Below are 24,329 nucleotides of genomic sequence, written 5' to 3'. Positions count from 1 at the left end.
GGACTGCAACAGAAAATTTTAACAAAGCAGCTTGGATATTCTTTGCTTAATGATTAAGAATCTCACTTTTATAGGTGCAGGTGCATTTTTTCTTCATATTTTAATGAATAGATGTTTTCATGGTCCCTATTTTGTTTTGTTTCCTGTTTAATTATTGTCCTTAAACCTCACTTGAATTAGAAAACTCATGCTGTAGTGAAACAGAATGATGTAATGCTGTACTCCACATTGCTCAAGGTATGGTGTCTAGAACACAGCTTCCATATGCCCCAGGAGTTTGTTACAAATCTAGAAGCTCGGGCTTCATGCAAGTCCTCTGAATGAGATTTTGTCATTTGATGAGACCACCAAGTGAGTTTTAGGTGCACCATGATTTGAAAGCATCTGGTAGAGTTCAGAGATGGGGCTTCACTCTGACAAATACTGAGCTGGGAAAAGGAGAAGCATAGGATCCTCTTGTGAGGCAGACAAGGTCTGGACTAGAGTCAGCTACTGGTGAGTGAGAGCAAAAGAGCAGAGGAAGAGTGAGAGGAAAGCAGATTCATTGCAGAGTTTACAGGAGCAGAGGCACCAGAGCCTGCAGTCTTCTTCTCCCCACCTGAGTAAGCCTACTCTATGGGCAGCAATGTGTTCTTCTGAGCACCCTCTGTCCAAAGGCAATTGTAAACCATCATGCTCAGGCCCTTGGGAAAACTCGTAAATCTCCTAAATCTATTCTCCTAAAACTCTTAAATCTATTCTTTTTTCCTCTCTCTTTCTCACTTCCTACTACTTCTTTCTTTCTTTCTCATCCTTTTTAGACTTTCCTGGGCCAGATTTGCCATAAATATGGTCATTTTCCAGAAACTCTCACAATTGTTCTTAGGCTTAGGTAGCATAACATATGTGAGAATGTTTTATTAAGTATACTGTGCAATATTAAAGTGAGAGTTTGATTATATTGCATTCATAATTAAAGAGTCAGATTTGACTTTCGGTAACTCCCCCAGGACTATACCACTAAACCATCTCTCAATTCTGTCTGAACGGTAAGTGTCAAGGTGACTGTTCAGCTGCTCCTGCTGTCTATGGCATTTCCATATCGAATATTACTGTCCTTTGACTGGTTCTGGAAGAAGCAAAATAGGCCACAGGGATTGGAGACTAGCCCATGGGAGAGGTGGACACCAGAAAGTGGTAGGAGGGAAAGGGACAGTGGCAGGGAGAGAATAATAGGGGTCCGATCAGCTGCTTAGCATGAGATTCCCCAAGCACTATTATGTGTTGGTTGGTTTGGATGTTTTGTGTGGATTCAGTTTTGTTTAAAAGGAAGAATGTTCATTTTTATAATTGACAAAAAATTTTAAAAACAAAATAAAAATGAAAGGACTAATGTACAGTATCCTATGCTAGTTGCTAAAATCTGGATCTGAACCTATCCTCATATGGGGTTTCTAAAGATGTTTGTCTCCTACACACCAACTTGACAAAACCCTGAACAGCTTCCTCCAGGACAGGACATCTGGACACAGCCTCACAGAACACCTCTAGGGTCATGATTCAGAAACACAGCTCTCCAAGTTCTGATGTAGGAGAGAAAACTGAGTTATGCTGAGTAACCCTAATTCTCCCCAGGCCTCTGGTTGGATTTTCCACTTTGTTATTGCCCCAATTTTTCTACTTCCATTAAAACCCTCACTAACTGACTTGTGAACCTGTGCTCGCAGGGCCTAATTTGTGCATCTGTAAGAAGCCCTAGTATTAATCTTTGGCTTCAGGACAGGAAAATTGTCTAAGCTGCCTGCAGGCTACCTCAACCTTGGGCCATGGTGTGGTGATACGAGAGTGTCTCAGTTTTCAGTGAGTTCTTCCAAATCTGCACAGAGCTGTTGTTAGAATACTCAGATGTCTGTATTGTCTTTGTGAGAGGCAAATTGTGAGAATATAAAGTTTGTGGAGCAGAAATCTGGACAGAGGAAGTTGAGGACAGTCTGTAGAGCAGAAAGTAAGAGTAAGTTGAATTGTTTTTGGTTTTCTTGAGACAAAGTCTTGCTATGTAGCACAGGCTGGCCTTGTACTCACCATGATCCTCTTGCCTCAGCCTCTGGAATGCTGAGATTACACATTTGCACCATCACATCTGGCTTGGAGTGAGACTAATTGTTAATTATGATTCCTATGTAGATGAAGACCTTATTCCATAGTAACCGGAGGAAATGTGAGGGGTTGATGGGGCTTTCTAGGAGAAGTAGAATCGATGTTGAGGTCCATGAGCTCCTGTAACTAGAGTTCTGGGAAGGATATGTCCAGATTTCTAGGTTAGGAGAGGAGTCCTTCCCATGGATTTTCTCTAGGGAGGAGAATGGTTTGACTCACATGGCATCCTGTGCTCCACTGCTGTAGGCCCAGAACCAGAAGCAGAGCTGCAGGGCTAGCCGAGAACAAGAGCTGGAGAGTGTGCATAGTGGAGGACTCAGAAGGTGATGTCCGGGGACAGTAGTGCCCCAGCCAACACAGTTCTTATACGCAGATGAAGGAAGAGAAAGAGCTGTGTAGTAGGTCTATGAGGAGAATCACCCAATCACTCCCCCTACTCATGATCTTATTTTGTTAAGAAGTTTGTTTTTCCATGGAAAAGATAATCAACATTTAACTATATTGTTACAATCTGGAAGAAATCCCCTTCATTATTTTCTCAGTATTACAGCTTCTCAAATGACTCTTCCCTGTCTTGCAGGTGTGATATTTCTCCCCTCATTGTATACGAATAAAACATGCTATGTGCACCCTTATCTAGGCAGTGAGCCAGCAATGGCAGAAGATTTCAAGTTACAGTGCTAGAGCACATTTGCTTCATCACCTTAGAGTAAATTCAAAAAAGATGTCATTAAAAAGAGGTGTTACAGTCATAAGTTGATCAAAGCCTCCATAGAAGCCACCGCCATCACATAGTAAGAGACCTCAGGAAGTGGGGCTGCAGCAGAATAAGAGTGAGGGTTGGATGGAAATGTGAAAGTGTTTGTGTTTGCTGAGTCCTTTTGAACTTCCTACAGATTCCTAAGATTACATATGATCCTATGTCCCAAGTTCAGGGGACTAATATATTTTTTAATAGTAAAAAGATTAATATTTTAATTGTAGATAGTTTATCCACATGGCTGGAATTTCCAGGGTAGGCTTTTAGACACCAATGATTCTATTCCTTTCTATATTGAACATACCATATGGTTACATCTCACAATTTTCCTATCATAAAAGCACATAGGATACCATTGGATGGATTTCATCCACTAGAACTCAAGCCATACCTAGGAAATTCCTGACCCAAATATTTCCTTCCATGGAATGGTGGGGAGACTCACTCTTGCCAACACTGGCATTGTGCTGTTTTTCTTTGGTGATACAAATTATTCCTTCATCTATGATTTGTGAATTGTGGGATTTGTTTCTATCCTTTGCATGATGGGAGTCCAGAGAGATCCTCTTGGACATGACAGAAAATTGTACTAGGAGTTGTCTAAATATATTGCTATAGCCAGTATTCAGAATTAGAGTCTTGGTGTATGCTTTGAGCTTCTAAATGTATATTTTAAAATTCTCTTGACTGCTTATTCTACTCCTGTACCTCTACATTCATTTTTTTTTGGTTGGCTACCATGTTACTCTTCATGTGGAACTTCAGCTACTGTGATCACATGCTTTCTGCTCTGTTTTTGTTCCCTTAACCCAGGAACACTGCTTTGTTCCACCTTGCCCTGGTCACAATGACCCTCATTCGTAAACATTCATTTATGTTTTAATTTTATTGTTTTGTTATTCTGTTACTTACTTGTATAGTTACCATCAGAAGGACATTCTAGGTGAGATTAGCCAAGGAATAAGGCTAAAGATTCTAGATAGTGTCCACATTGGGAAAATATAGGAAGAGCTCTTTGACGGGGCTCACCTTATTGGAAGGCTCAGACCTGCCCTTCAGTATTTATCTGCCACACCCCTAACAAGGTAATTGTCAGAAAAAAAGAAGATAATGAGTTAAGGGGATCTATTGACTATAAAGTTTTCATTCTGCTATAAACCAGCTGGGAGTTGGGGTATCTGAACCATACAAAATATGTGAAAAAATGTTAAGTACTATGCAGGCATTACCTGATTAGTAATTAATTTTGTGTCAGCATGGCTAGGCATAGAACCCAGTTATGGGTAAACATAATCTGAATCTTTTATAAATGTACTTTTTAAAGGTATGATTATCATTCTAATCAATAGCCTTTGGTTAAAGCAGCTTATTTTAAATGGATTTGGCTTTAGAGCAGGTCATAAGCAAATCCACTGTGCAAAAGCCTATGTGTCCTAAGTTGATATGGAGATATCATTACCCACCAGGCTGAAGGTATTTGAAAGGTCAGTATTTCGGAAGTGGAATGGAATCTACATGGCTTTTTAAATCTGTAGATGACATGTCAGTAACAATGCTTTCAGAATGGCATTTAGGACAAGTTTGGTGATAATTACACTTATTTGGCATTGTTATTATTGAGAAATTCAATCTAGCAGATGTCTCTTTGGGGGAATATGTGAACCAAGGTTATCACACTGTAAGCAATGAACAAGTCTTGTGAGTTTAGGAGACCAAACGGAGGCTGATAATACCAAATTGTAAACAACTCACGAGGCTTACAGAAAATAAATGGATGAAACTACGGATTCAGGGGAAGCTCATCACATGCTACATTTGCAAAGAGAAGGTTGATCATAGATCTGACGAGTCTCATAAAAGAGCAAGATACTGAAAGAAGAAGTGATGAGAAGTGTAATGTTGAGAGACCAAAACTGTGATGCCAAGTATCCAGCAAATTTGTGATGTGTAAAAGGAGGTGATTCATATTAGCCTGTCCCATGTTATACCCATATGTTAAGATTTCTGTCAAAACCACAAAAAGTAATATAGTGTGTAATAGCAAAAATGAAAGACAAATTAAATAATATCAAGTTTTATCAATTCTAAAGAAGGCAAAATATTAGAAAAAGGAATATAGAAGAGGCAAAAAAAGATATATGATATAATTTAATAGTAACTAAAACCCAAATATATCAATTACTTACTCCTGATTTTGGAAGAAAAGCTTTCATTTTTCCCATTTAATATTATATTGGCAGGAGGTTCATCATAAATGGCTTTTATCAGATTGAGATAAGGTCCTTCTATACCTACTATCTTTGGGGTTTTATTATTTTATTTTATTGATTTTGTCAAAGACTTCTGCTGCATTTATAAGAACATTATAAGGTTTTTATATTGCTTCTGTTTATATGGTATGTCACAATCATTGATTTTCTAAGTTGAACCATCCTTGCATCCCTGGAATGAAGCCTACTTGGTCAAGATGTATGATCCTTTTGAGAATTTGTTGCATTCTTCTTGACAGTGTCTTGTTGAGGATTTTTTGCATCTATGTTTATTAAAGAGATTGGCCTATATGTTACATTTTTGGTTGGATTATTGTCTGGTTTTGGAATCAGGGCAATGACATCTTTCAGAAATAACTTGTGGAGTACTACTTCCCTTTCAGTTGCATTAAAGAGTTTGAGGAGAACTGGCTTTAGATCAACCCTGAAGTTCTTGTAGAATTTAGTGATGAATCCATTGGGTCCTGACTTTTCTTAGTTGATATATTGTTATTACTGCTTCAATTTCTTTTCTTCAATTTCTTATTGGATTATTCAGATTTTAGTATCTTCTTGGTTCAGTGTGGTTTTTCATATGTACCAAGAATCTATCCATTTCTTGTTGATTTTCCAACTGTTTGGAGTACAGGTTTTCAAAGTAGTTATTAATAATCTTCAGGATTTCAGTGGTATCCATAGTGATTTTTCCTTTTGCATTGCATTGATTTGGGTTTTTATTTCCTTTTTATGTAAAATTTCTTTAGGGTTTGTCAGGACTACAGGGTCTGTCCCTGTCTTTGAGGCACACAGTGCAGCTCTCTTGTCTTCACATCTGAGGGCAGATCTCCTGAATGCGGTGGAGATGTCCAAGTAACATCTTGGCTGCCTGTCCTGTTTCTGCCTGTCATTTCCTCTTGGTTTTGTGAACAAAATCTTTGTTCTCTATGAGAGAGAATTTTCTTATCTCTATTTCTTCTCTGTCCCTTTACACCAATGTGTAGTGAGACCTATAAAGTCTCCTCCATAAAAGATCTTTGAAAGACTAATATTACAGAAATTTGGTGTTCTGGGAGGATTTTAAGGACAGATTTTGAAGGGATGTGCAACAAAATAAATGGAGCTGGCTAGAAATTTTCTTTAGAGCTTGCAACAGATTCCCTAGCCATACTTACTTAGGAAACTAAATGGACATTTTGACATACACAAGGATTTCCATTACTTTATGAACAGGGTACTGATTTTAGCAACCCGAACTCCTTTGATAGGTATCACTGCATCATCTTTAGGGCAGATATTTTTTTCCCAAATAATGTCAACCACTGCTGCAACCTGTAAGGTGCCTGGAAGAGAGAAGCAGAAAGATCATCTCATAGACACCTCAAGGTCTTCTATTTTCTTCTGGAATCAGGATCTGCCCAGTGGGTCTCAGTTTTCCTAAATCATTTGAAAAGTGATCAACTGTCTTTAACTTTTCTTATGTAGTTCCTCCCTTTTGGACCATGGCCATAATTCCATTGGGTCCCAATGGTTGCCCCCATTCCCCATCTCTGCTCTTCCACCAGGAAGTTCTGTTTCTGCTTTTCCCTCCATGGTGGACAGCCCTTCCCTTGGACAATGCCTGCACTCACTGTTGGTCTGGATGTCCCAGTAGAAGGTTCTTGGGTAATCTTCGCAGAGGCAGGTGGTGTATTTGTAGGTGAAGGGACCATCAACTGACTTGTTGCTCTTGAGGTAAGCTTTAATCTGGTGGGAAGAGAAGAAACAGTATGAGTTTGGTGTACAGGAAGGGGAAGAAACACAAGAGATGAAGAAGCTTGAGGTGGGCCAGAGCTATGGAGGAGCGGTCTTTGGTAGAATCATTCCAAGGGCTTGTTGATGTCAGATTCTTTTCCCTCTTAACCTTTAACTCCTGCCTGAATTGTGGGCATAACTCAAGAGGGGACATGAATATTCGAATGAATCTACCGGCTTCATCGTGGAATGGCAGTCCATTGGGAAGGCTGGTCTTAGTTATCAGAGAGATTCTAGGTGATTGGCCTGTGTGATCTTTTACACTGTTATCTGGAGATGGTAGTCTGGCTATTTGGGTGTAGGCGCCAAGGCCAAATTTGTAAGGTTGACCAGGCACCACTATACTCCCTTCTAACTTTATGACCCTTGATGATTGAAGTTAGTCCTCTCACTAACTATGCTACTTTCTTCCACTTTGAGATGAAAGCTGCTACCTCTCAAGACTGGCTGTTAGAAATGGAAATCTTCCTTTCTTTTTTTCTTTCTTCCTTCCCTTCCTTTCCCTTCCCTTCCCTTCCCTCTCCCTCCTTCCCTCCCTCCTAACTCCCTTTCTCCCTTCCTTCCTTTTTTCCTTTCCTTTTCCAACTTGAGAGTGTCTGGCAATTTAAGAGTTCAGATTATTGTATGTATCAACTTCAGTGTCTAGTTAGTGTTACTATAGGGATTTATCCTGACGTCTATGAACCCAGAGGGACCCATGGAGACATTTATTAACTTTGTGAATACAGATGGAAAGAAATTGCATCTTCATTTTACTAACCCATAGCTGACATTTCACAATCATTTAGTGATGGAAGGCATTAATGCAACACCATAGCATCAGCACTATATGTGATTTTATCACAAGGAAAAAGAAAATGGTTTACTGCACTTGATAGATGACAATATCTCAAATTTTGCCTGCACTTATCACTGCCCTGAAAATGAGGGAGTTATCAGAGTGACTGTATTTGTATGGCTGAGGCCACCTCCACCTGCCCATCTCAGAAGGTTGCTCAGTTGTTACCTGGCAATTCTGCACTGAGTACCCTCACTCCCACAGGAACTCCTAGTATTCTCACCATTCAATGTTATTCAGAACACCCTGGAGAACCCTAGTGTTCAGAACACTCTATTCTTGTATTGTTTGCTTTTTTATTAGATTTGCAGCAAGATATCACTATGAATGAGAATTTTCAACATTTGTATGATTGAAATAAGGCATTCAGAATCCTTTGGATGTCCAGCCTGTGAGGTTCCAGGTGTGTCACAGTACCTCTTTCCTCAAGCTAGGCCACGGCAGCCATCACAGATTGTGTCTTCATGAGATAAAACTTACCTTGTTTATAGTTTAAAGGTATTATTTTTCCAGGTTATGCATCAATAAACATACATATTATTTCACAACTTTATTTTAATTACCATTGTTTTTAATGTGACAGTTTTCATAAATAATTTCATGTACTTTATGCATTTAAAATCATTTTTCTGGTAAGTGTGGCTAGCATCAAGTTTTCTTTAACTTTAAAGTATTATACAATCTTTATATTCAAACACATAATTATAGGTGTAATCTATTCTGGTTTAATTCTAAAATGACTATTAGCCTAAGACTTCACTTTATTAAAAATTCAGTTGTGAAACATTACTTGATTGAAAATGAGGTGGGAGAAATTTCAAATTTATAAAAAAATTCTATTTTCCTAAAATTTTCAAAATATAAATATGTTTAAAAGCATGTATTCATTTCTTATTGAAGATAAAAGTGAATGTTTGTTCTGTAAAGTTGACAAAATTTCCTTGTGGATGAATTCTTTCTTGTTTGCGAACTGACTGACTCAGACTGAAGAGTTTGTCTTTTTACTTGCACTTAGGTTTAATCACTCCTTTGTATTGTATCAGGATGATTCTTAAAGGTATAATTTTATTAATCACAATATCACATGTCATTTTGTAGATTTACACACATTTTACAAAGCTTTCACTTTTTCAGGGTTGGAAATGGAAGTCATTATTAACTGTAATCATAAACAAATATAACAAATATTTAACCTATGCAACATGTACACAATTTCCTCATTGTAATCTGTGGTTACAGTAAATGAAATATAAAATGGAAAAACTATTAATTAGCCTCCCTTCCACCTTACATCATCATATATGGATCAGATTGTTGGACTGAAAACAGAAAAATTTGACAAAGCAGCTGGAATATTCTTTAGTCAATGATCAAGAATCTTGTTCTTATAGCCATGTGGGCATATTTAGAATGTATTTTAGCAGAAAGGTTTCTTCATGCTTTCAATTTTATTTTTTGCTTGATCATTGTCCTTAAATCTCACTTGAGTTAGAACAGTCATGTTTTAGGGAAATGATTAATGTAATGCTGTATCCCCACCTGCTCTAAGTATGGTCTCTGGAACAGAGCTTCTGCTCTCCCTGAGTCTGTCAGAAATTTAGACACTCTGGCTCCTCCCTACATCTCTGAATGAGTAAGATTCTGTGTTTTGATAAGACCCTCAGGTGAGTTTTAGGTGGACCATGAGTAGACAACCTGTGCTGTGGTTCAGAGAATGGACTGTCCCCTGACAACTGCTGAGCCTGGACAAGAGTCAGCTACTGATGAATTAGAAAAAAAGAGCAGAGGAAGGGTGAGAGGAAAGCAGACTCATTTCAGAGCTTACAGAGAGGAGGTAACAGAGCCTGCAAGTCCTCACCTCCTCAGCTACTGCAACCTACTGCATGGGATTGCAGTGTGTTTTTTTGAGCACATGCTGCCGAAACCCTACCTGAAACACAAATACTCAGAACATGGAAGAAACTGCTAGCTCTAGGATCTTTTCTCATTTCTCTTTTATTTCTTTTTTATTAACTTTATTGGTATATTTTAGGTAACATTATGATCACATTCATCAATGAGAATTTGTACCTGTACATGATACATCTTAGTTCTTGTTTTTTCCCATTCCCCTTCCCAATATATCATGTACAATTACAAATTTTCTCTTTCATTCTTAACTCCTATTCCTTGTTTCTCCCTTTCTCATTCTTCCTAGACCAAGCTGGATCAGAGTTGCTTCATTTGTAAGATAAAAGTAGTTATCTTTCTCAACCTCTCACAATTGTTCTGAGGCTCAGGTAGCATAAGTATTATTATTAAGTATGTATTATTAAGTATGCCATACAATATTAAATTGGGAGTTTGATTATTTTGCATTCATAATGAAGGAGTCAGGTTTGTCTTGAGGTCACTGCCCTGGAACTCTACTTACCACCACGCATTCTCTCAATTCTGTCTGAACTTTAAGTTTCAAGGTGACCTCTTCACCTGCTCTTGCTTTCTTCGGCATCTCCATATTGACTATCAGTGTCTTCCGACTGATTCTTGGAGAGCAAAGTAGGGAACAGAGATCAGAGATCAGTCCTTGGGAAATAGTGGCCACTATGAGGAGACAGGGGGGAAAGGGACAGTGCCAGGGAGTGGGTAATGAAGGTCAGATCAACTGCTCAGCGTCAGATTCCCCAAGAACTATTATGTGTTCAAAAATCAATAGCCTTCTTATACACAAATAACAGACTCACTGAGAGAGAAATTAGGGAAATAATTCCTTTCACAAAAGCATTCAAAAAAATGAAATACCTAGGAATCAATCTAATGAAGTAAGCAAAAGACTTCTACATTGAAAACTTCAGCACTCTTGAAAAAGAGATCAAAGAGGATATAAGAAAATGGAAAGGCATCCCCTGTTCCTGGGTAGGAAGAACCAATATAGTGAAAATAGCCATATTTACAAAACTGCTACACAGATTCAACGCAATCCCGATTCAAATCCCAACCTTATATTTCACAGAACTAGAGAAAACAATCAAAAAATTCATTTGGAACCAGAAGAGACCTAGAATAGCAAAAACAATTATAGTCTAGAGAAATGGCGGAGGTATCACAATCCCCAACTTGAAACTATACTACAAAGCCACTGTGATAAAAACAGCATGGTACTGGCAAGAAAACAAACTTGAGGTTCAGCGGAATAGATTAGAAGATGCAGAAACAACTCCAGACACACTCAGCTACCTCATCTTTGACAAAGGAGCCAACCATCCTCACTGGAGGAAAGATAGCCTCTTTAATAAATGGTGTTGGAAAAACTGGATTTCAACTTGCCAAAGATTAAAACTAGAACTATATCTCTCACCATGCACTAAACTAAAATTTAAATGGATTAAAGATCTAAATATTAAAAGAGAAACACTGAACAGAAGTGGCTGGAACAGAGGTTAGGTAGAACTCTTGAAGACATTGATGTAGGCAAAGATTTTATGAACAAAACCTCAGGTGCCCATGAACATGCACAAACAATCAACAAATGGGATCTCTTCCTATTAAAAAGCTCTGCACAGCAAGAGAAACCACCAACGGTGTGAAGAGACAACCCATAATGTGGGAAAAAATTTTCACCAGCTGTCCCTCAGGCAAATGTTTACTATCTAGAATATATAAAGAACTTAAAAAAAATCAAACCTCCCAGATTTAAAGACCCAATCCAAAAATGGGCATCTGAAATGAACAGACACTTCTCAGACAAAGAAGTAAAAACAACAAATAAACATATGAAAAAGTGTTCAACATCACTGGTTATCAAGAGATGCAAATGAAAACAACACTGAGATTCCACCTCACCCCAGAAAGAACGGCTGCTATCAAGAAATCAACCAATAACAAATGCTGGCGGGGGTGTGGGGAGAAAGGAGCCCTTCTCCATTTTGGTGGGAGTGGAGACTGATGCAACCACTGTGGAAATCAATATGGAGAGACCTCAAAAAACTAGGATTAGAAGTCCCATTTGACCCAGCTATTCCTCTGCTGGTTATCTTCCCCAGAGAATTAAAAGAATCATACCACAGTGATATATATGCACCCATGTATATAGCGGCACAGTTTGTAATAGCTAAAACTTGGAAACAGTCCAATTGCCCATAAAATGGAGACTGGATAAAGAAGATGTGGGTTTTTTAAAATGGAGTACTACTTAGACATAAAGAATGAGAAATTAGACACATTTATAGCTAAGTGGATGTAAATTGAGGTCATACTCTTAAGTGAAATAAATAGGACACACGTGTAAATACTGAATAGTTTCTCTGGTGTGAAAAACTAAAAGTGTCAATAAGGATCAAAATAATTGATATTGTGAAATAGGAAGAAAAAGTCTAAAGGAGAAGGGAAGTGGGAGGGTAGAGGATAGGAAAGAAGGGAAAAGAAAATATATGAGAAAAGGAAAAAAATGGAAACAAAGTCTTTGCAAATAGGGAAGCATAGAAGGGGTGAAGGGAGGGCAGGGGAAGGGGAAAAAAATAAGAACCAAGATACATCATGTAAAGGTACAAGATCCTAATGATGAATGTAACTATTGTATACCTAAAATGTACCAATAAACTTAATGGGAAAAAAAGAATCAACCACCACATAAAAAAAGAACTATTATGTGTTGGTTGGTTTGGATATTTTGTGTGGATTTAGTTTTGAAAACTAACCATGTTCATTTTCTCCATTGACAAAATATTTAAAAATCAGGAAAAAGAGAAAAAAAATAGTATCAAGTACAATATCCTTCGTTATTCACTAACATCTGGATCTGAACCTGTCTCTGCACAGGATTTCTGTGGTTGTTTGTCTTCATCACACCAGCTTGACAGAACCCTGAACAATTTCGTCCACAATGGGACTTCTGGCCATGACCTCACAGAGCACCTCCCAGGATCATGGGCCACAGCTTTTCAAGGCCTCGTGTTTGAGAAAAAACTACAGTTTGTCTGAGTGTCCCTGCTTCTCCATAGACCCGTCTTTTCATTTTTTATTTCATTTTACTTCCCTAATTTTTCTGCTTCTTTCAAACTAGGACCCACCAGTTCCCAGGATGGGTGTGAGTTACCAGCCCTCTATAGTAGTCATCTTTGGATTCAGGGCTGAAAACATATCTCAGCTTCCTACAGGCTCCTTCAACCTTAGATCATGGGGTGGTGACATGAACGTATCTCATCCTTCAGTGAAGCCCACTAAAACTGCACAGAGTTGTTAAAACTCCCAGAGTTCTGTACCTTTTCTTACGAGAGGCAGACTGTGAGAAGGAAAGGTTAAGGAGCGGCAATGAATGTAAAGTTTATGGAGCACGAAACAAAGGCAGTTGAGGACGATCTGTAGTTCAATGAACAAGATTAAGATGAACTTTTGTTCTTTGAGACAGGTTCTCACTATGTAGTTCAAGCTGGCCTTGAACTCTCTGTAGCATGTGCTGACCTTGAACTCACAGTGATCTTCCTAATTTAGCCCCCTGAGTGCTGGGAATACAGACATCAGTCACCACACCTGTTTTGGAGTAAGACTACATATTAGTTACAATTCTGTGAACAAGGTGAGCCTTATTACACAGGTAAGCAGAGGAAATGTTAGGGCATTGATGGAGCTTCCTAAGAGGAGAGAAATGGAACCTGCTATGATGCCCATGAGCTCCTGAGACTAGAATTCTGACAAGCTTAAAAATCTCCAAGAAGGCACATATCAATTTCTAGGTTAGGAGAGGAGCCCTCCCCATGGGTTTTCTATAGGGAGGAGAAGGGCTTGGCTCACGTGTCTTCCTGAGTTGAGCTGATCCCCAGCTGCAGGCAGAGAACCAGAAGCAGGGCTGCAGGGCTGGCCCTGAACAGGAGCTGCAGAGCAAGCATAGTGGAGGATTCAGTGGTGATGTCTAGGGACAGTAGTGTCCCAGCCAACACAGTTCTTATATGCAGATCAGGATGAGGAAGAGCTGTGTGGTAAGTGCATAAGGTGAATCACCTAATTGCTTTCACTACTCATGGTCTTTCCTTGTTGACCTGAAGTTTATTTTTCTATGGAAAAAAAAAGTCAACATTCAACCAGCTTGTTAGAATCTGGGAGAGATGTCCTTCATTATTTTCTCAGTATCAGAGCTTCTCAAAATGATTCTTCCCTGGCTTACAGATGTGTTTCCTTTTGTCTTGTTGTATACCTATCAGTTCTGTGACCAGACTTAGCTTCAGCCACTATCTTTGCAAAAAGTGAGTCTGTAATTGCGGTAGATTCCAAGCTACAGTGCTGCAGCACATTCACTTGGTTACCTTATAGTAAGTTCTAGAGAACATGTCACTAAAAAGAGGCTTTGGAGTCATGGTGTGAGCAATGTTTCCTTAGAACCCAGCATCAATTACAGAGTGAGAGAAATGGGGAAGCTTTTCTCTGGGTGATAAAGAGTTGGGACCAGAGCAGAGTAAAGGCGAGTGTCATGGTTGGGATGCAACATGAAGGTATTTGTGATTGCTAAGTCCTTCTGAATGTCAGATGCAGTAATAAATCCTACAGATGCCCAAGATCCTAGGTACTTCAAAGTCCCTAATGCAGGGGGCTAATAATTTTAATTCTAGATAGTTTCTCTAGAGAGCTGACATTTCCAAATCAGACTTTTGACACCAGAGACTGTTTCTTTCCATAATGACAAGGTGACTCTTCACACTTGTCTCGTGGGAAAAAGCACATGGAAGGACATAATGGGAGTAAATTCATTCACTAGAACAGAGGACAAACCATGTCTAGGTGATGTCCTGGTTCAAGAATTTCTCTCCATGGAATGATGGGGAGACTCAGTTTTGCCAGCAATGGCATTGTTCTATTTCTCATTGCTAAGTCAAATTATTCTTTAATCTATGACTTGTGAATTGTGGGATTTGTTTCTACTCTTTTCATGACAAGAGTCCAAAAAATTGGTATTGTTCATGAGAGAAAATTATTATTCTGGGAGTTGCCTGTGTAAATCAGCAGAGGCAGATTTCAGAATTACCATTTGGGCATCTGATTTCAGTCCTGGATGTATCTTTTAAAATTCCTTTGTCTGTGTGTTCTACTCCTGTACCTCCATTCTCTTTCCTTTGAGTGTGATACTATGTCATTCTTCACTTAGTGCTTCAGCACTTATTGTAATCATATGCTTTCTACTCTTTCTCTCCTCTGAACTCAGCAACAATGCTTTTGTTCCACCTTGCCCTGGTCATGGTGACCCTCCTTCAGAACATTATTTATGTTTTAATGTTTCATCCTTTGTTTTCTCTTACTTAGTTGAATAATTACCATCATGAAGACATTCTAGCTGACATTAGCCAATGATTAACTCCAAAGTCTCTAGATTGTGTCCGCATTGGGAAAATATATCAGGTCTCTTTGACACCCATCAAAGGTAGGCACAGTCCTACCTTTCAGGATTTTCTTCAATACTCACAATAAGTTAGACCTCAGAAAAACCAGAGGACATTTACACATGTGTGTCCTATTTATTTCACTTAAGAGTATGGCCTCAATATGCATCCATTTAGCTATAAATGTCTCTAGTTTGTCATTCTTTGTGGCTGAGAAGTACTCCATTTTATAAAAAAAACCCACATCTTCTTTACCTAGTCTCTAGTTGATGGGCACTTGGGTTGTTTCCAAGCTTTAGCGATTAAAATGAATAATTGATAATGTGAAATAGGAAGAAAAGGTCCAAAGGGGTAGGGGAAGTGGGAGGGATAGGGGAAAGGAAAAGGGAAAAGAAAAATTATGAGAAAAGGAAAAAATGGAAACAAAGTCTTTGTAAATAGGGAAGGGAAGACAGGGAATGGGGAAAAAATGAGAACCAAGATACGTCATATAAAGGTACAAGTACCCAAAGATAAATGCAAATGTATTGTATACCTAAAATGTACCAATAAAATAATTTAAGGGAAAAAAAGTAGAGGACAATGAATTAGGAGAATCTATTGAAGGTAAAGTGTTCAGCCTCCTATAAACCATCAGGGAATTATGATTCTCAAAACTCTTCAAAATACACAGAAAATCTTAAGTACTATGCTGTCATTTCCTGATTTGATATTTAGCTTTGTATGTGAGCTTGGCCGGGCAGGCTACCTAGTTGTCAGTAAAAACCAATCTAGATGTTTTTGTAAAGACATTTTGAAAAGATGTGACTAGTATTTAAATCAGTAGCCTTTGGTAAAGACAAATCCACCATACAAATCTATATATGTCCCAAGTCTGTTCTAAGCTGACATAGAGATATCAGTATTCATGGGGCAGAACATATTTGTAAAGTCAGTATTTCAGAAGTGGGACAGGGTAAATGGCCTTTCAAATCTGCAGATGACATGCATTAATGCTTTCAGAATGGAGTTTATGACACGTTTGATGATAATGCCACTTACATGCCAATGTTATTGTTGGAAACTCAATCTAACAGATGGATCTATGGGGATAAATATGAACCAGTATTGTCACAGCATGAGCAAAAAATATGGCTCATAAGTTTGAGAGACTAAATAGAGGCTGATAAGACCAAATTGTAAAAACTCAGAAGGCTTACAGAGAACATGTGCAAAGACACAAAAGAAAGTAATTAAGAATTCAGGGAAAGCTTATTACAGGTAAAATTTGCAAAGAGAATAATGATAATAGAACTTACAGTTTTCATAGGAAAGCAGGATAAAGAATGGCTAGCAAAGGAAGGGAGTTGTGGAAGGCAAGTCATGGAGGATAAGGCATATGCATAGCACTGTGTTAAACATGTTAGAAGCATTAAATCATGAATCCTCACAGCAACTCTATGAAGTAATTTGGCATTTTTATCCCATTTTACCAATGGGGAAAAAGTATCAAGCCCATGTCATAGAGCCAGTATCTGGTGGTGTCACCTTTGGATCCAGATTATGTGGTATCCCCAAATTTTATTCTTGCTATTTGGGATTCTCTTTTGGACACATGGCACAGACTTATCAATATAAAATACAGACAGAACATCCTGGGAAGAGTACTTGCAAGGCAGAACCCCTGAGGCATCTTGTTATAAACTCAGAGGTGAATATGCTTGTGAATGGAGCCAAAATGTGAGCATAGGCCCTGTGGCTCTAAATTCCGAGTTTTGCACCCTGGGCCTTTTGGTGGACTCAAGTGGCCAAGTTAATAACTAGCAATATTGGGGTTCAAATCAATTAATCATATCAGTCTATGTCTTTAGACTGCCTGTCTATCCTGTTTTTGGTGCCACAGCATTTTATAGTTGAGGAAAGTAAACTCACAGAGCTTTTCATAGCTTGTTTCACTCGTCCAGCCAACAAATACAAAGCTTTTATTGAAACCCGGTGAGAACTTGGCACTTTTATTGGCCCTTCCTCTTAAGGAGTTAAAGTGTGTGTGCTATAGGATATGTACAAGGACATTTAAATTGTACTATGTAATGAGTTGTTTACCAAAGGAGGACACTTTCAAGATCAGTGTTGAAGTATTGCTCCCTATATGAAAACCTTAAGAGAAACCTGAGCTTGTGTGTGTGTGTGTGTGTGTGTGTGTATTAACAATAATAAAACTAGATGCCCTAATGGATTAATAATGAAATTTTCAGGATTCATACAATATAAGTCTATTTCTAGTTCACATAAAATCTGTAAGTGAGAAAGTGGTCTGAGTGTGCCTGTGTTTTTAGAAACTGTCATCATTAATGTCATATCTAAGGTCACTTTGGGTATAAGTGTCTGGGTGTTAAAGGTCAAAGAGAGAGTGGGGGCTAATGCAGGGTAATTATATGGGCAAGATTTGGAAGTAGCTTATGTCCTTCATCCTGAATTCTTATTGTGACAGCTTACTCATGTGACCATAGATGACGCAAGAGGTTGGGAAATACAGAGACACTGTGTCCAGAAAGAAAGGGATATGAGCTTGGTGATGATGTTGTATCACCACCCAGGCAAAGTCTGTGTTATCTTCATTGTCAGTAGAGAACCCTAAAATACTTTCACTGACATGTGATATTGTTAATTCTTTTAGTCTTGAATTTCTTTTGGATTAGTAATGGATAAATGTGACATTATTTTTCATTTTTGTGATCATATGTGGTGTTTATCTTTTTCACTTGTCTAAATATCATATATTTCCTTTTGTGAAGTGCCTGTTCAGGGCTCTTGTCTATTTTTCAGTTGGATTGCTTTGTGTTTTCTTATTGACAGTAGCAAAATACTCTGGATAGGAGTCTTTTTGCATAACACTTCTTTCACCACATCTTGCTTTTCATTTTGTTTTAACAATGTCTTTTCATGACCAGAAAATTTTATTTTTAAAATTGATATTTTTAGCTTTTTCTTTTATCATTAATTTTTTCTATTAATATAAATTTTAAAATACTCATACTTATTATCTTCTAGAACCTATTTTTGGTTTGTTCATTTGATTAAAAATTTTGAAATATTATTCATCATAGGAATAAATTTTTGTTTGAGATAAGTGCTGACTAATTACTTTTTGTGGATATTTAATTATTTCTCCCTCATTGTTAAAAATTTTGTTTCTTCACAAGTTTACAATGACAAGAGCTATAAATTAAGGGCCTTTAGTTTTTCTTTTGTTCTATTACCATTCAGTATGTCAATGCCATCCTGTTTCAATGAATATAATTGAATATAATGATAATAATTGAATATAATTACAATAAAAAGTAATTATGACATCTCTGCAACGATCCTATCTTATTTATTGTTGTTTAAGATTTTGATCTCCTACACTTACTCTTAACCCTGTGAATGTCATGTAAATACTCCATTAAGTTTTGGATGTCTTTGTATTTTGGAATGTTAGCATGCATAGATATCTTGAGGATGGAACCAAAATCTAATGATGCAATTCATTTATGTTTCATATATATTATATACACATGATCTGCAGTTAATTGAATAATGTCCCTGCATTTTAATGTCCCTGAATTTTGACTGGGACACATTAGGTCAGGTGTGGAATTTTCCACTTGTGGTGTTAATGTTAGCTATGAAATATTTCAGATAATAGAGCATTTCAAATTTGGATTTTCAGATTATAGATGCTAAAACTTTGATTCACTTTTACTTGATACTGAATCACTTAGAACTTCCAGTAGTAGCTGGAATTTAATACTTGGAACTTTCAATATTGGCTGATTTCAGAATAGAAGGCAGTATAATAAAAATTATGTGATGTACCTTATTCCAAAGAGATTGTGGTTGATAGTTCATTACTAAATTTAATACTTAGTGTAGATATTTGTAGGTATTCCTTACATGAATATAGAGGTCTTTCATTATTTTCTGGTTGTGGTAAGTAGAATGTTACCCTCATTGAGAATGTGTCACCCCAGAGCATGTGACTGTGTTATCTTACATGGCAAAATGAACTTTGTAGATGTGACTACTGTTAAAAATACTGTAAAGGAGAGGTTACTGTGGATTTTTCAAGTGGAAAAATCTAAATCTAATCACATGAATTCATAACATCAGAATCATAGTTTTGGTTATTAGAAAGATGTGGGGCAATAAAAATGGTGCAGCAAAATATAGTCTTTCAAGATCTGTAATCAAGACACCTGAAAGACAACAACATGATGAGAACAAAAGGAGTAGATCACTAGGAATAGGGGGAGGAGCTGACTGAAAACTACGGAGCACCTGGAATTATGGAACACAGAACATAGAAAAGAACAGAGCAGCCTGAAAAGCTGACCCTTGCTCCCAAGGAGGACTTGTTTCTGCTGACAGAGGGCAAGCTAGAAAAGTTTCACACTTCCAGGATGAAACAATGGACCAGGCTGGCAGTGCTATTCCCGTTAAAGTCCACAGTTATTGTAAACTGCAAAAGCAGCATGAGAGTTTACTCAGAAAGTGACTCCTTCTACATGGCTAGCTAGAGTTGGAGAAGAAATCTAGCACAGCACTTGCCATAATTGAGAGGGTTTAAGCAGGAGCTATTTGGAGAAGGTGTTTAAGACTGAGGCACAGAACAACTACAGAGCAAGTCACTTCAGGTTTCTATGGTCACCCTGCCACAGTGACTGGGTGGGAGATGGCCACAAGAGAGTCATTCAGAGGGTATGGACAAGACATAAAACCTGCAGAGAAGTTTAAGCTCATTCTGGGGACCTGCCCTCTGAAATGAGAAGTTAGGCAATTATGTGTGGCTTTCAGAGGGTCTGGGACTGAGTGGTTGCATCAAGTCCAGTGGTCTGCTTGAAGCCCGCTCCCCTATTTACATCCAGCATAGACTTCAGTGATCTCTTTGCTTTCCCCATCTACCAATGTGAGCAGGGATATGCCTTGGAGCCAGAAGAGATCCAGAATAACAAAAGCAGACCTGGACACAGGAGCAATCCCCAAAGCATCGCAATCTTGGACTTCAAGTTATATTACAAATCTGCAGTGATAAAAAGCAGAATGGTCCTGGCACACAAACAGATATGTAGAACAATGGAACAGAATAGAGGATGCAGAAATAATCCCAGGCTCATTCAGCCACCTGATCTTCAACAAAGGGATCAAAAACATACACTGGAGGAAAGAAAGCCTCTTTAGCAAATGGTGCTGAGAAAACAGGCCTCCACATGCAGAAGATTGAATGTGTACCCATATCTCTCACATATTCTAAATTGAAGCCAAAATGGAACAAAGATCTAAATGTTAAAACAGAAATACTTAATCTTCTGAATGTTAAAATAGATAAAACTCTTGAAGATATAGGTATATGCAAGGACTTTCTCAACAGAACTCTACTTGCATAACAAATAACATAAAAAATCAAGAAATGAATTCATATCCTATTAAAAAGCTTCTGCAGAGAAAAGTAAAAAACCAATAGAGTGAAGAGTCAACCTACACAGTGGGAATAATGTTTGCAGCTGCACCTCGACAGTGGACTGATATCTAGAACATGTAGCAAGACCCCAAAATTAGACTTCCCACAATAAAAGACTCAATGAAAAATAGGCAGCTGAAATGAATGGACACTTCTCAGAAGTACAAATGGCTAATACATACATGAAAATTTTTCAACATCTTTAGTCATGTGAGAAGGGCAAATTAAAACAATACTAAGATTTCATCTTACTATAGAAATAATATCTAGCATCAAGAAATAAAATAATAACAAATGCTGGCAAGGTTGTGTGGAAAAAGGAACCACACTATGCTGTTGGTGGGAATATAAGCTAGCACAACCACTATGGAAATCACTATGGAGATTCCTAAAAACCCCCTAAAAACAGGAATTTTGTTTGATCCACATATAGTCCTTCTATGAATATTCCTGAAAAATTTAATAATATCACATTGCAGTGATAGATGCATACACATGTTTATAGCAACTCAACTCATAATAGCTAAATCTTGAAAGCAGCCTATACGTCCATCAACACATCAATGGATAAAGAAAATGTAGTAATTATACATAATGAAATACTACTGTGTCACAAAGAAGGATAAATTTGAACTGAGTACAAAAATGGTGCTCCTTGAGATCATATTAAGTGAAATAATTCAGACACATAACTTTATTTTTATTTATTTATTTATTCTTTTTTGGTATGAGGGATTAAACTTGGGTCCTTGGACTTGTGAGGCAGGCGGTGGAACCACTGAGCTAGATCCCCAGGCCAAGACACGTAACTTTAAATATGGCATATTTTCTCTTATTCTAGGAATCAAAAGTATAAATAAGTTAAATACCAAAATAAAAGATAATAATAAGGAGATAGGTCCTTTGCAAAAGGGAAGAAGACTAAGAGTAGTTTGAGGGAGAAGGAAATTGAGAGAAAGGGGAGAAAAAAGAAATGAGATGCGTTATGTATTTTTAACAACTCCTCATGATGAATGTAATCATTATGCACAGAAGCATGTACTAATAAAAGTAAAAACTAAAAAAAAAGATTGATGTGTACATAAGGAGAGCCAGAGCAATACAACTTTTCTGGCTATGATAGAAACAGGTGGCCATGGGCCATGAAATTAGGGTAAATTACATAAGCTACATAAGTTACATGAACCAAGAAATAGCATCCAGGAAGGAATGACACCTTGCAGACATCTTAGATTTAGTGCCAGAAAACGTATGTAGGACTTAACAATCCACGGAACTGTAAGGTCATAATTTTTTTCTTTATAAAAACTATAGAAAATGTGCCTCTTTAACAAGTGGTGTCCTACTTTCAAATCAAAATGAATCAAAGACCCAGATATGAAAACAGAAACACTGAATCTGCCAGGAAGTAAAGTAGATAAAACACTTAAAAACACCTGAAGAGACTGTCAAAGACAAGGATTTCCTGAACAGAATGCCTTTTTTTACAGTATTAATAACAAGTAGAAGTAGGAGCCTTCTATGCCTGTCCAGTTTCTACCTGTCATTCGTGGACACCACCTTCATACTCTGTGTGAATGGTTCTTTTCTTCACTACTTTTTTTTTTTTTTTTTAGTATCGAGGATCGAACTCGGGTCCTTGAGCTTGCGCAGCAGGCAGTGAAACCACTGAGCTAAATCCCTGGCCCCTTCTTCACTATTTCTACTCCTTTCCCATTAAACAATGTGGAGTGAGAATCTTTTTAATGTCTCTTTCAAAAAAGGTCTTTGAAAGACTAATATCCTAGAAATGTGGGCTATTGGGAGGATTTTGCAGGAAGATTTTGGAAGGAAGTACAACAGAACACGAGAAGCTTGTGAGAAGTTTATTTTAGAGCCCACAACAGATTCTCCAGCCATGCTTACTCAGAAGAAACCACATGGGTGTTGTGAGATACACAACGGTTTCCATTAATATGTGAACAGAATACTGTAAGTAGTAACCGTTTTTTTTTCCTGATAGGTACCAATGCTAGATCTACAGGGTAGATTTTTTTTTTCCTGAACAATGTTAACCACTGCAGCAACTTGTACAGTGCCCAGAAGAGAGGAGCACAAAAATCGTCTCACAGACACTTCAAGGCCCTCTTTTTCTTTTCCCTGGGATCAGGTACCTGCTCACTGGCGCTCAGTTTCTCCAAATCATTTAGATTTATCACCTTTCTTAGCTTTTCTCATGCAGTGCCTACCTTTTGATACCTGTACATTATTCTGTTGGCTTCCCAGAGTTCCCTTCCCCACCCCATCCTCTGCTCTTCCACCTGACAGTTCTGTTTCTGCTTTTCCCTCCCTGGTGGAGACCCCCTCCTTTGTTTTGTTCTGTGGCTCTGGGGATGGAACCCAAGGCTTCAATCACCTGGAACCCAGGCAAGTGATCACCATTGAGCTAGAGCCTGGCCCTTCTAGGGCCCTCCCTTGGACAATACCTCTACTCACTGTTGCTCTGGAAGTCCCAGGAAAAGGTGCTGGGGTAACCTGCACAGAGGCAGGTGGTGTGTTTGTAGTTGAAGGTGCCATCCATTGGCTTATTAGCTAGGAGGTACACTTTGATCCAGTGGGAGAAGAGGACTCAGTGTTAGTCTGGTGAATGGGAAGATGAGGAAAGACAAGCAGACAAAGAAATTAGTGGTGTTCCAGAGTTACTGAGGGGCCCGCTTTGGTAGAGTCACTGCTGACTATTGGGTGTCAGGTTCCTTCTCCTCCTGTCCTCTAACTTTGGCTGGAATTGTGGGCATGACTCAAGAGAGGAAAAGAAGTTGCAAGTGAACCCACAGGCTTCATCCTGGGATGGCAGTCCATCAGGGAATAGGTTGGCCTTAGTTATTAGAGTGATTCTGGGGGTTGGCCTGCATGACTTTTTACACTGTGATCTTGAGATGGCAGCCTGGCTGGTTAGGTGTAGGTGCCAAGGTCAGGTCTTGTTGTCAGGTTGGTCACAGCTATGTCATAGGCCAGCATGGATTAATGTAGTTCTTACTGAAGCTGAACAACAGCAGCCATCACAGGTCATGTCTTCATAAAATAAAACTTGTTTATATCTTAAATGTATCACTTTTCCAACTAATGCATCCATGCATATATATGCTATTGTTTCATAAGTTTATTTAATTTTATCATTGTTATTTAATGTGTTAGTTTTCATAAGTACTGTAATGCACTTTATTTGAAAACATTTTTTTCTGATAAGTGTGTCACATAGGCTTTCTGAGACCAATAAAATTGTCCATATCATTAAAATTGCTTAAAGCTCTGTGGCTTACCACAAGTTTTCTTCAACTTTGAAGTATTATGCAGTCTTAATGAGGTGTCCCACCTGCTCTAAGCATAGTTTCTGGAACAGAGCTTCTGCTCTCCCTGAGTCTGTCAGAAATTTAGACACTCCAGCTCCTCCCTACACCTCTGAGTGAGTGAGATTCTGTATTTTGATAAGACCTTTGGGTGAGTTTTAGGTGCACCATGAGTGGACAACCTGTGCTGTGGTTCAGAGAATGGACTGTCTGCTGACCACTGGTGAGCTGGGAAAAAGAGAAGCATGTGAGCTCCCTGTTGGTCAGGGGAGGCCTGGACAAAAGCCAGTTACTAATGAGTCAGAAAGAAAAAGAGCAGAGGAAGGGTGAGAGGAAAGCAGTCTCATTGCAGAGCTTACAGAGAGGAGGCACCAGGTCCTCACCTCCTCAGAAGCTGCAACCTA

At 38.3% G+C, this 24,329-nt stretch overlaps 1 protein-coding gene and 1 long non-coding RNA gene across 5 annotated transcripts in view; one reads left to right on the top strand and one right to left on the bottom strand.

Moving 5' to 3' along the window:
• Positions 1 to 24,329, top strand: part of LOC106010714 (uncharacterized) — a 243,601-nt gene that overhangs the window by 99,497 nt on the left and 119,775 nt on the right. The window lies entirely within an intron of this gene.
• Positions 4,854 to 13,666, bottom strand: Pip (prolactin induced protein). The gene is made up of 4 exons (XM_021240946.2): positions 13,544 to 13,666; positions 10,188 to 10,299; positions 6,774 to 6,888; positions 4,854 to 6,485 (listed from the first exon to the last, which is right to left on the bottom strand). Exons 1-4 carry the CDS (start codon positions 13,636 to 13,638, stop codon positions 6,361 to 6,363), a joined length of 447 nt encoding a protein of 148 aa, XP_021096605.1. The 5' UTR covers positions 13,639 to 13,666; the 3' UTR covers positions 4,854 to 6,360.

The sequence above is a fragment of the Heterocephalus glaber genome, unplaced genomic scaffold (assembly GCF_053883595.1).
Source record: "Heterocephalus glaber isolate CG9 unplaced genomic scaffold, H.glaber_assembly_v1.0 deba00000818, whole genome shotgun sequence".
In the NCBI taxonomy this organism is placed as follows: domain Eukaryota; kingdom Metazoa; phylum Chordata; class Mammalia; order Rodentia; family Bathyergidae; genus Heterocephalus; species Heterocephalus glaber.
The sequence above is the reverse complement of the archived record's forward strand: the minus strand, read 5'-3'. Positions and strand labels throughout refer to the sequence as shown.

Coding starts and splice junctions, on each gene's coding strand:
- Pip (XM_021240946.2), bottom strand. CDS start 13,638: ATGCTTGCTCTGCAGCTCCTGTTCAGGGCCAGCCCTGCAGCCCTGCTT. Junction 6,889..10,187: donor AATTGAGAGAATGCGTGGTG/GTAAGTAGAGTT, acceptor TCTTCCCACCAG/ATTAAAGCTTACCTCAAGAG. Junction 6,486..6,773: donor CTGGGACATCCAGACCAACA/GTGAGTGCAGGC, acceptor TCTCTCTTCCAG/GCACCTTACAGGTTGCAGCA.